This window comes from Heloderma suspectum, chromosome 5 (genome assembly GCF_057233095.1).
Source record: "Heloderma suspectum isolate Gila_16-S chromosome 5, 16-S_ref, whole genome shotgun sequence".
Taxonomy (NCBI): Eukaryota; Metazoa; Chordata; class Lepidosauria; order Squamata; family Helodermatidae; genus Heloderma; species Heloderma suspectum.
In genome coordinates this window covers 150,213,950-150,226,329 of record NC_139462.1, presented here as the reverse complement: position 1 = coordinate 150,226,329, position 12,380 = coordinate 150,213,950, and the positions used below count along the sequence as shown (strand labels likewise).

At 43.1% G+C, this 12,380-nt stretch overlaps 1 protein-coding gene across 2 annotated transcripts in view; it reads left to right on the top strand.

Moving 5' to 3' along the window:
- HECW1 (HECT, C2 and WW domain containing E3 ubiquitin protein ligase 1) overlaps positions 1 to 12,380 on the top strand; it is a 291,424-nt gene that overhangs the window by 221,331 nt on the left and 57,713 nt on the right. For both annotated transcript variants that reach the window (XM_084857787.1, XM_084857788.1), the window contains 5 exons: positions 927 to 1,048; positions 5,096 to 5,281; positions 5,782 to 5,916; positions 7,978 to 8,083; positions 10,157 to 10,253. In XM_084857787.1, the coding sequence (XP_084713913.1) occupies positions 927 to 1,048; positions 5,096 to 5,281; positions 5,782 to 5,916; positions 7,978 to 8,083; positions 10,157 to 10,253 (646 nt within the window). The remainder of the gene's footprint in view (positions 1 to 926; positions 1,049 to 5,095; positions 5,282 to 5,781; positions 5,917 to 7,977; positions 8,084 to 10,156; positions 10,254 to 12,380) is intronic.

The window sequence follows — 12,380 nt, the reverse complement described above, 5'->3', positions numbered from 1 at the left end:
AAGCCTATGCTCCAAAAGCAATCTGACACCATTCTGTAAATGTTTGTTTAGTTTTATTAATGTTATATTTTCTGGACATTCTGCACTCCCCCTCTCCAGTGTTTGATTGCAGATGTAACCAGACATTTAAAAAAGTGGTTTATTTTTTAGTTTTAGTAAAAGGCTATTTTTTCTTCCTCCATGTGAACAAATTATTACACTATTGATAGTGAATAAAGACTTGTGGGTGCATTGAACAAGGTGGTTGGGGCATATTTAAGCACTCTTCAAGGGGGAGACTGCACTTGTGAATGCTCTCTCAAGTAAAAAGAAAATCATGCATACTGAAAACTAGTCCCTCAGGAAAATAATTAGGCTAGAACCTTACTTCCTGATGTGTCTGTTTTCAAGAGGCTTTCTTTATGTGATAGGGTGTATACACAAATGCTCCCCACCCCCACCAAGAGACTGAAGTGGCACGATACAAGAAGGACTCTACCATGCGATTTTGCTCAATGTATAATTTGGCTCCCAGATCATAGCAGATAATGTCCAGCTTTTTAGTTATTTTATTATGAATGGATTTATTGATTGAAGATACTTTTGTAATTGTTGTCCACTGAACAGCAGTGGCTGTCGAAGATGAAAAGCTCAACCTGATTTTATACTGTGAATTTACTTATAAAGCTATGGTTAGCAGCAGTAGGAAAGGAGCCAACACCAAGCTGAAGAAATTGAACAGTGAGGAATGAAAAACACAAGAAGCACAGATTGGCTGGAGAGGGTTGTGCCACAGATTAAGAAGCCTTTTCTGTAGCCACCAGGAAGTTGACAAGAATTCATGCAAAAAAATGGGAGTACCAGAAGAGGAAAGGCCCGGGATGATACAGGTTGTAACGCAACATGTTCTTTAGCTGTATTTTACATATACACTATTCTACTTTCAGAAATTAGAAGAGAAGCACCTCTCTCCCCTGTGAATTCTCAAAAAATCACTTTGCTACTGCAGTCTCCGGCTGTAAAGTTCATCACCAATCCGGAGTTCTTCACGGTGCTGCACGCAAACTACGTAAGTGTTTGATATCAGCTATCTTGCAGATAGGCAGCCTACTCTAGTAGCAGCATCCAGGCAACATTTCAATTCTTACTCTGTGATTCAGGCTTAGTCAAGATGTTTAGCGTGGTGACCTTCCTCGGTTCACTTATTAGCATTTTGGTTACACACACACACACACACACACACACACACGATTTGTGTCTTTCCTTTTCCCCTTTCCAGGCCATCTGACTCATTCCATCTCCCCTGAGTATGGCTTATTTAACTGTGAGCCTATATGGACATTCCAAGGGGACCAACACAGCTGGACTATTCAAGTGATAGGTTCATGCCCGCTTGAATTTGTTCACCTGGATCACATCTGTGTTTCCCATAGAAGTCACGTGGCTTCACAACAATCCAGCAGCATGGCCTGTGAGCCCCACTACATGTGCCTCCTTGGCCAAGGAGTATTGGGTGTTTTGTAAATGGACAAAAATGAAACCCTATCATGAGATATAGCTACGCTGATCTGTGTAGTCATTGATCCATGATGCAGGCTTGCCCGTGTCACAGGGAATCACAACACACAGAGGCAGCTTTTTTCATCACTAAACCATTTCGGAAAATGTAGCATAATTATCTGTGTTTATCAGTTTCCACCACCTGATTCGGTCGATCTGGATCTACGTTGCACCCCTTGAGCAACACTTTAGATAGGAAGAGCAGTGGGGTTTTCGCACATACAGTTTGTATTCTTCTCCTGTCTCTGAGCTGGGACGTTCTTACTCCTTTTCTTTGTAGCACCATCACTAAACTCATGTTTAATCAAACCCGGGCCAAATGTCTCAAAGCCTGGTGTGTGTTTGGGAAGCTTTGCATGGGGTCCCTCAAAAGGAAAATCAGTCGTGGCAGAGACGTCTTCCGCAGAGCGAGCTTGCGCAGCATGACTGACCTTCCCCTGCAGTGTGCAGCCAAAGGAGAATACTGTGCATGTTCTATGTTGAGTCTTCATTCATGTAAGGCAGGGACTGGTATCTGGTGGCCTGGAGAACACATGCACCCTCCCCTAGCCTTAAGTAAGTGTCACCCCCCTGCCACCACCAACTTTGGTGCTGTGGTGGCAGCATGCAGCAGCAAAATGTTGGTGGCTTGTTGCTGAATTTCGGTGGCCTAAAAAGGCCAAATTTAACTTTAAAGCATTGGCTTAAAGTTCAGTTTGGCCTTTTTAGGACACTGTAGCCGTTTGCTGTCAGATTCAGCAGCAAGCCACCAAACGTGCTGTGGCTGCCGCCACTACCACAACACACCAGCAGCAGCGGAGATGTGCTCTGGGGGATTCAAGGGAGCTGAAATTGGCTCCCGGGGCTCCACTCACAACTGATGTAAGGCCGTTGTGGGGCCCAACCTCTGGCTGGTGCCCTAGATAAACTGGGTACATGCCCCCCAAATAATGTGCAATGCTCTAGGTTCTGTAGTAGATGCTCAGGGTTTCTTTAGTGAGCAAGCTGACATAGAGAGGTTTTCCAGAAACCCCAAGTTTGAAAACCAGACTGTCAGAGGATCACGAAAGTGTGTATAAATCTTCTCCCCCACTGTTTTGACAGATGTGTACTTTTTGCTTATAACTGGCTAAGTTATAAGCAAATGAAATACGGTTCTAAAAAATCATTTCAGGCTTTTTCAGAGCAGGATGTTTGAATGCCTCATGGAGACACACTCTATTTCCTTAAGATCCAAGGGATTCAAATCATATTCAGAAAACATCTAATGTTCATCTGAATATATCTTTCTGAGCCCCCTGTGGCTTGTAACTTGTATTAGTAGATTTTGCATCAAAGGGAGTGACAAATTAATTTGAACAGAGCAACACCTTTTCTTTTAGAACGATGAATCTGGATTCTGCCAAAGAAACCAGAATGACCTGCTGAAACATCTGTTAAGGCAGTCATACAAATTCCACTTGTGTAAAAATAATATACCGCATAGATTTGGGCTTAATGTGGTTCTAATACTTTAACCGCAAACTCCAATTAAAATTTAGAAGCATTAATTATGGCTGTGAAATTCGAGTCGGAAAATATTATCCAGCAGCTAGAGCTGAAATGGAAAACAGATACCTTATTTCTTTGAAGGGTTTAAAAAAACCTGTGAAATTCTTCATCTCTTTTAAGGTCACAGAGGGCTACTAAAATGGCCATTTAGTTGGTAGTGGAACAACAGAGCTTGTACTTGGTAACCCACAAGTTTCTACAATCCCAAATTCCTATAAGCCCAAGCTAAATAGGAAGTGGCCATATATATAAGACTATTCCCATACATTTCTAGAATGTAATAATTAATTAATTAACGCATTATTTAAATTATTTATATATCGCTCTTCATCTTATAGTACCATGTTAGTTTATGTCCTGCTCAGCTCCTTGCTATGCGCACACACACGGTTAATTGCAATGGAGGAGTCCATTAAGCAGGCCAAGAGGCTTTTTCCAAGATAAGTCAGAGATGGAGCCAAGGTCAAGCATATGGGATAACAGGCAAGTATAATCAGAATCCAGAGGCAGTGTCAGGCAGCAGTCCAGGATCAATAATATGGAGGTCCAAACATGAGTTACGGTCAGAATAAAGAAACTGAGAACGAGTGTTTCCAGCAAAGTCCAGAGAGAAAATCCAGGCTTATATTCCCAGCACCTCCTGAGCCCCACCCACAGCTCAGTTGCCATATATTATCCTTTGTCTTAAAGGAGCCTTGCTGATCTGACTCTTAAGACAACAGTGCTCTCTGGGACCTGGAGGACGCTCAGCCTCTGCCTCTGAAGCAGAACTCCCCTCTTCAGGCAGGGCAGAGCCATGATCTTCTCCCCTGAGGGTCAAGACTCCCCTGTGTCTCCTGACAGAGGTGGATTCATGGCTTCATCTGTCCCAGGGAGCTCTAGCTCCTCAGAATAAGATCCCTCCAGCGGGGGCATGACAATTTTGAAAATGCAATTAAAATATTTTTTGAAATCCTAATAAAACCAAAACAAAAAATGCAGAAGATACATAAAAAGGCAGCGACACCACCCTCCTTCATAAAGCAATTTAAAATGCCCAGGCAAACAAATCGGTTTTGATCTGTAACCATAAAGAATATGTCAGCGCCAGTCACACCTACATTGAGCAGGGGGCTGGACTAAATGACCTCTGAGGTCCCTTCCAGCTCTGTGATTGCTGGAGTTAAGCAGGTGTGGACCTGATCATCAATCTGGGCGGGAGGCCACCGGGATCCCCATGTAAGATCAGGAAATACAGATAAACAAAATAAATCCTTAATAACATTTTAAAAATGAACAGAAGAAGGAGCAAGAGAACAGTAGTAGTACTCCATTTATATCACACCTTTTCTCCAAGGAACTGAAGGTGACGTGCTTGGTTTGGGAGGATTGGCACCAGTGGAAGCTTTCCACCTGGGGCACACAGCAGTGGCAGGGGACATTTAGAAAGGATTCAGCCTTCCCCGTATGCCATGGCTTTGATGGTGTCTGTCCCCACTCCCACCCCCGGTGCAGTTGCTACTGTTAAAGGGAAAAAAGGACAGGTTAAATGAATTCACATATTTAACATCATATCTTTTTGAGTCCTCAGCTAAACAGCAAGCAGACCCTTCTGTAAACTGCAAGCCAGACTCTGGAGCCTTGCAGTTCACAGATCTCTTAGGGTGCAACCCTGTGCATGTTTAGACAGAAAAAAAGTTTACAATTCCCAGAATTCTCCAGACAGCATAGCTGGCAGGGGGATGCTGGGAGTTGTAGAAGTTTTTCTGTCTGATCATGCATAGGACTGTACTCTTAGTCAACCGTCGCATGCTTTACTACAACTCCCAGGATCCGTGATTATTGGCGATGCTGTCTGGAGCTGATGGGAGTTGACGTCCAAAATATCTGGAAGGCACCAGGTTGGGGAAGGCTGCTTTACTATTTTAGACAGGAGAAATGTTTTACATGTATGTTTCATGCTTGTTCTGCAAAAGATCTTATTAGAGTTGACTTAACGTTTGCAATAATGTAAGCTTTGGTTTTTCCTCCTGCCTGTTGCATCCAGAGTGCCTATCGGGTTTTCACCAACAGCACCTGCTTGAAGCATATGATTCTGAAGATCCGCAGAGATGCCCGGAATTTTGAGCGATATCAGCACAACAGGGACCTGGTAAATTTCATCAACATGTTTGCTGACACACGGCTGGAACTTCCACGAGGCTGGGAGATCAAAACTGACCAGCAAGGCAAGGTACAAGAACATAATGAAAATAATATTGAGTACTGTGCATGTTTATCTGGCCGTGATTTTATCAGGTTGGCAAAGAATGCCAGGGGTGGGGGGAGCTGGACTTAGCTGTATTGACTTCAAGGGCTTGCCTTGTCCTCAGATGTCCTCTTCTGATGTAACGTTTTATTCAGCAGCATACACATGAAAATCGTATCCGCATAGCTTTTCTGAGCCTGGATACATGAGCAGGGCTGGTGATCTAGTGGCAAGCTGGCAGCCGAGCAAGCACACAGGACAGGTGGTCCTTACAAGCAGTTCAGTCTGCATCTGAGCACCGAATAGTTCAAACTGAGGAGCCAGGCCAGAGTCAGCAGCGTTATCGGATCATGTGGAATCCTTTTGGCTGTGTTTTTTACTCTCATTAATATAAATGCATGAACATTAATATTAATGCATGAATTATAATTAAGTATACATTAATTCTCATTAATATAAATGTTTTTATCATCATTCTCTTACAGTCCTTCTTTGTTGACCACAACAGCAGGGCTACCACTTTCATTGATCCCAGAATCCCACTTCAAAATGGCCGCCTACCCAATCATTTGACCCACAGACAGCACCTTCAGCGTCTCCGTAGCTACAGTGCTGGAGAGGTAATTTTTCCTGCTCTACTTAATTCATTGGTGTTGCAGGATAAGTGGGTATATTCATGATCTAGTGATCTTTTCATATTCATCTTGGAAGCCTTATCCGTTGAAGGAAACAGGATGGGCATTCTGAGGTCTGCAGTGTTTTACTGTGCCATTATATAATAACTCTTGAAGCACCACACTCCTGATTTGAATCAGGGCTGTGCGTGCTTGCAAGAGAGTAGGGAAAACACTATGCATGATTAGGAGACCATTTAGTTTGGCCAACACAAAATGCAGATACAAAGGCTCCTCTACATGCCTGGGTCTTGATGGCCATGGCATAGTAGTGTAATGTGTCATACAACAGCTCTAGTATGACCCAGGCCAGTTTACAAGGGAGCTGGAGCCAGGAAAACAGAATACTGCTCCTCCTTCTATATGGAAAATATGAAGCTGCCTTCTACTGGGTCCATCTAGCCCAGCATTGTTGACATTGACTGGCAGCAGCTCTCCAGGGTTTCAGGCAAGAGTCTTTCGTAGTCCTACGTGGATATGCATGGGATTGAACCCAGGGCCTTCTGCATGCAGAACATGTGTTCTACCACTGAGCTATATTCCCTACCACTTCGGGGAGGTGGTGTGTATAGCAGGCTTTGTTTCTGGTGAAATGGCCAGTAGGAACGGGCTTTGGTAGCTGTGGTGCATTTTTTCAGAGAACCTCTTAGAGCTGTCCTTCTGAAGCAAGCTCAGCATCATCCATCATCTGGAACACGCAGTTCTTCACCAGCCCTGACTGACCGTACAGGGTGGCCTCCAACTTCTGTTTGGAGTTCACAGATTCTAGTTTCGTCTGTGGAGTTCGAAAAAAGCAGAAAAAGATTTTGTTGGGAGGCCTTAGTTCTCATGAGCTTTGCAGTCTTTGTTGTTCAGGAGAGCTATCTGCTTTGTGGATGAGCTTGTTGTGCAGTCTTTCCGCAGAGGTTTCCACCTTGGTTTGTTCTTACCTTGAGTCCTGATCTTTTCTATAAATCTATCCAAACACAGCAGGAGTAACTCCTCTGAGATTAATATAATTGCAGCTATAGCATAAGGAAGAGAAGGAATCAAAAGCAGGCTATTTTATTTTATTTTGTTAGCACTAAGTACACAGCAGGTCTATGTTTTCAGTAACTAGGCAACTTTAATTAATGCCTTTCATTAGTGTCAAGCTATTTCTTATTTAACACAAGTATTGGTATATTGGCTGGTTCCTCATTACCTGTGTGCTACTTATATGTTCTCCTTTTCAGAGGTGACTTGTAGGTCAATTCAGCTGCTGTTGTGCCTTTAAAAAAATTGTAGCCAATTAAAAAGAGCTGGCCCTCGACTGTGGTATTTAAATTGAATTGGCACTTGACTGAAACCTTGGATTCAACCCTAATTCCTAGAATAGGCATTTTCCCATTGCAATATCACTCAAACACTATATATAATAAGTAATAGCTTTCTTTTAATAACAAAAAAATCAACTCATTATACACAAAATGAGTGGCCTTGATCCAATGGTACACTGCACAGCTATTGAGACCACACACATGAAATCCTAGTCAGAAAGCAGTAATCTTGGAGATCATCTGGTTGGCACAGAGAAAGGGGGAGGGGACACTAAACACCCCCAGTCCCTTCCAAACAGATGGAAGATGAGGTTAGTGCATTTTGAAGCGAGTTCCATGCACACAATTCCATCCACTGGAAATTGTGTGTCCTGGGTCCATTTCCTAATCCAACTAGGAACACACACGTATTGCACGTACATGGATTAGTATGCGTGGGATTTAAGGGCAGGTAAAACAGGACAGGACAGGATTGCAGCCTACACTGGAATCATGACTAAGATTCTCTTCTGATTAATAAAATAATAATACTTATTAGATTTTTTAAATCTTCGTTCAAAACTGGGTTCAATAACCATCAAACACTTTCCTACTTTATCTGTACAAACTTGGCAGCTGAAGATGACTTGAAATAAACATGTTTTTTTAAAAAAATCAAACTTTTTTTTTTTACTAACAACTTACTTACAATACCGCTTTTTTATTCTAGGCATCGGAAGTCTCTCGAAACAGAGGAGTTTCTTTGTTAACTAGACCGGGCAACAGCCTAGTAACAGCCATTCGAAATCAGCACCATCATGAATCTTTGCCTCTAGGTATGTACGATTCAGTGAGTGTACGCAATGTCCTTTTACAGAAATTTCTCTCCACAAGATGAAACATCTCTGTAATTTCCTGTGTTTATGTGTTTTTACTATGTGGTTTGTTTGTTTTTAAAAGGATCCATGTTGAAAGAAGTCTCTCAGCCTCATCTGGGGGAAATTAGTTGGTGGGGGAGAGGGTTATCAGGAGAAAATTGTGGGCAGGGAAGGATTAAGCACCCACTCCTGCTTTCTTTTTCTCCACTGCAAATCCCTCCCTCTTCATTGCAGTTCTTGAACAGTAACACAGGGTCTGCTCCTGGATGTCTAGTTCAGCCTTTTGTAAGGGTGCAATCCTATGCATGTTTAGACTGAAAAAGGTCCTACTACTCCCAGCATTCCCCAGCCAACCATGCTGGCTGGGGAATACTGGGAATTGTAGAACTGTTTTCTGCCTAAGGGAGCAATCCTATGTCCCCTAGACAGAATCTGGGGGGACATAGGATTGTTCGGTTTACTGGCTCCAAGGCTAGAAACAGGGCTGTGACCTCAGAGCCAGCAAACTGCAGTCCCTGCCCCTCCCCCTCGTAGCCGGTACAGAGAGAACTGTGCCAGCTACCCCTCCGCGCTCAGAAACCTGAGTGCAGAGATGGGGAAAAGGGGTCGTTCCTGGGGGTGGGGAGGGGAAGAGACCAGGGAAGCGGCCCTACGCAGCTTCTTATGCTCGTCCCAGCCTCCTTCCCTCCCGTTCCAAAATGCCGCCTTTCCAAAATGCCGTGGCTAGAGGGCCAAAATCGCCCATCTAGCAAAGATGCAGGGCTGCTGGAGCACAGAGGCAAGGATTGCTTTATGCTGCAGCCACCCTGCATTAGAGTTATTGGAAGCCTCCAGCTTCAGAGGCTGCTGATTCTCAGCATAGGATTGCGCCCTAAACATGTATAGGATTGCACCTTAAGTCACTTCAAGCATTTTTAATTTACTTAATTGTTTATAGGCTGCCTTTCAGATTTACCCCTTCCATGCTGGCTCACAGCATATTAAAACACAAAATATTAAGACCATAAAATCATAATATAAAACACCACACATCTAAAAATATAAGTGGCAGGAGACAAATGTTTTAAGCAAATAAATAAACTGCTGATTTAGGTGGGTTGGACTGGGCTGCTTTAGGCATACCAGTGAACTTTTAAAACTATTTTTTTTCTTGGAACAGCAATGTAGAGATGGAGTGAGAATTGTTTCATGTTGAAGAGTGGGCCCAGTTGAGGCAGGCACAGCTCTCCCACCCAAGCAGGCCTTCTTCCATTGGGCTTGCACCCCACCACTCCTCCAGTTGTTAAGTCTCTTCCCCTTCCCTGAGAATGATGAAAATGAAAGGGGGAGGCTAGCAGGCAGAGAAAGGCCCCCAGATGGCTGGAAGTGGCCATTTGGCTGCCCAACAAGTGGCAAATAATGTGAACAGCATCTTTTTCCCACAGGGGAATCATAGGCTGACTACAAGGCCTTTGGTTCCATGGCAGAAAACAAGATGTACAGCATCATTTGCAGCCATAGAGAGGTGTAGGCATTCCAGGGTGTTCTGTACAATGTCTTCCTATAACGCACTAAGCAGCAGTCATGTTTGCACAGAATGGTAAGCCAAGATTCTCATGAATCCAACCCAGTGTTCACACTTTTTTCCTCCCACTACTGCAAGCTAGTTTACTTGTTTACAGTAAGCCAGGATTCACTAGAATCCTGGCTTACCATTCCACGCAAATGCAGCCAGTGACTGTTTTGTTTTTTTGTTTTTTATAGTGCACAACATATTCTGTATCATCATGGTCTGAAGAACCATGGTCAGCAGCATATCTGTTATAATAGGTTTCATTACTTGTTAAATTAGATTGGTGGATGGATGGATGGATAGATGGATGGATGTGCCTACTTGCTTACGTACTTACTTTGTATACCACCACTCTGTCAAGACATTCAAGGTGGTTTACAGTTTAAACATTCTAAAACAGAACAAAAGACAAGACAATAAACAGAAGAATTATTGCAGATTGAGACTTATTCATGTTTCCCCTCTCATATTTGTTTCAGCCTACAATGACAAAATAGTTGCATTTCTACGCCAACCCAACATTTTTGAAATGCTGCAGGAGCGTCAGCCAAGTTTGGCAAGAAACCATGCACTCAGGTACTATATCCTGTTGTGAAATTACTTCATACTTCTGGTGCAGGTAAGATGGGAGGGCCCATAGGTCAGTGGTAGAACACAGACTTTGCATGCACACAGTCACAGGTTTGTTTGCTGGTATCTCCAGTTCAAGGATCCAAAATGGAAGGGCTGTGAAAGTTCTCTGCCTGATACGAAGAATTTATACTTAGAATATTGCTGATCACTATTGCAAACATTTTAGTTACTTCAGACAGTGGCAAAACATTATGGGCTGATGTTTATAATAGCAGAATAACCCCCAGTCACAAATATGAATCTCTTGACCTTGGTGGGTAAATATGACTTTCCTTTTACTGAATGATGCTTGCGTCTTTGAGTCACAATTTGAGACCCACCAAGCCAATCACACTCCAGCCACCACATACTGTGGCTGGTGCCAGGTGCTTCACACAAACCCATGTGCACAAACCCACAAATCCCACTGTTGCAGTCCTGGGAAGGCAAAAAAACCAGGAGGATTTTGGGTTTGTCAGGTAGGGCCCAAGTTGATAGATGTCCACATTATTTAATTGTCATCAGTAAAGGCCGTTAATTTGTACCAACTCTATTGTGGCCTGCGCTATCAATACATTCTGCTTCATCATTACAGATGTAATGCAACAAACAATATCCAAACTGTCTCAGTGAGATTTTGTCCTCTTCCCCACCCCTCCCCTCCTTCTGCTCTCTTGGGATTTTTTTTCCTGGCATTGTTGACTTGTCTTATTTATTTCTGAGGACTAGACAGAAGAGTTTTTAGTTGAAAAGGATTAAATTTTTCTCTAGGATAAATAGAAATCAGCTCATAAAGGCATAGAGGGTCGGTATGAGGTGAGACAATGCCTGCTGTATTTAAAATGCAATTTTCTATAGGTAAGAATTTTTATCAGCATCAAATTATTCAGTTGTTGTTTTTATTGCTGTTTGTACTTCAGTAATAGGAGTACTCCTACCTTAGAGGACAGAAACCCCTTTTATCTGATTTTTAGCAAGCCACAGACTTGACTATTCCAAGGCGGAGACAGTTAAGTGGATGTGTAATGGGATTTATAACATGATCCATTTATCTTTAGGTCATTTTCTTTAACTGACATCTTGGGCCACTGGTGGCCAAAGGCTAGCCATCCCCTGGTTCCCAGGAGATTGGTTGTAATGACCATTCCCACTGACTCATTCTTCCATGGGGCACAGCATGTTAATCCTGAATTAAGTAAGCCCATTAACTCTGGGTGCCTAATGCCAAGTGCATTCTTGATAGTTCAGCAGACATGGTTCCAAATTGCTTGCTAACAGATTATATTGCTCTTCCCAAGTGAGCATTTCAAACTAAATCTTAAGTCAAACTACATGTTTCATTGCAGTTATGTGTAACGTTAGCCTGACAGCTATTTTTCCAGACCCAGGCATTCCAATGAGGGGGTGATTTGTAGCAGAAAAGCAGCAGGGAATGATGCTTAACCCTTCCCTACCCACTACTTTTCCTTTGAAAGTCCCCCAGTCTCTTTTCCCCCATGGAGAAAAATGTATCTGGAACTTCAGTGGGGGTAAAAACAGTTGGGAAAGGGGAAGTTTCAAGGGAAGATTTAAGCAGTCCACCCCACCAATTCCCACTGCTTTTCTTCTGCAAATCCCCCTCTTCCAAGAGGGGATATTTTAGAATGGAAAGTTAGCTAACGTTGCATGCAGTATTGCATGTAAAGAGCAATTTGACCCTTACAGTTTGGACACACAATTCTATTTCTGAAAAAGAAAAAAAAAGTTGCCCATATTGCCCTCTTTGTTTTGCCAGGTCACAATGGTGCAGAGACTGAAAAAAGCCATGACTCACATCTCTGTCTCTGCCTCCCACCCACCACCCATACCCAACAGCATACAACACCTCCTGACTTTAACCTGTGTTAATTTTTTTACAGCCCACCTCTCACCTCAGTTCCCTGCCTCTTCTGGTGTTTTCTTCAAGCCTCTTCTTCACCTGCCCTTCCCTCAGATTCTTCTTTTGTTTTAGCCCATTGCCCACTACAGCCTTTCTTTAGCCTCTGAGCTCCTTACCCCTTAACGTCTCTCCTCCTGAGGACTTTCCACAATTCTCATCCTGCTTAACAACAC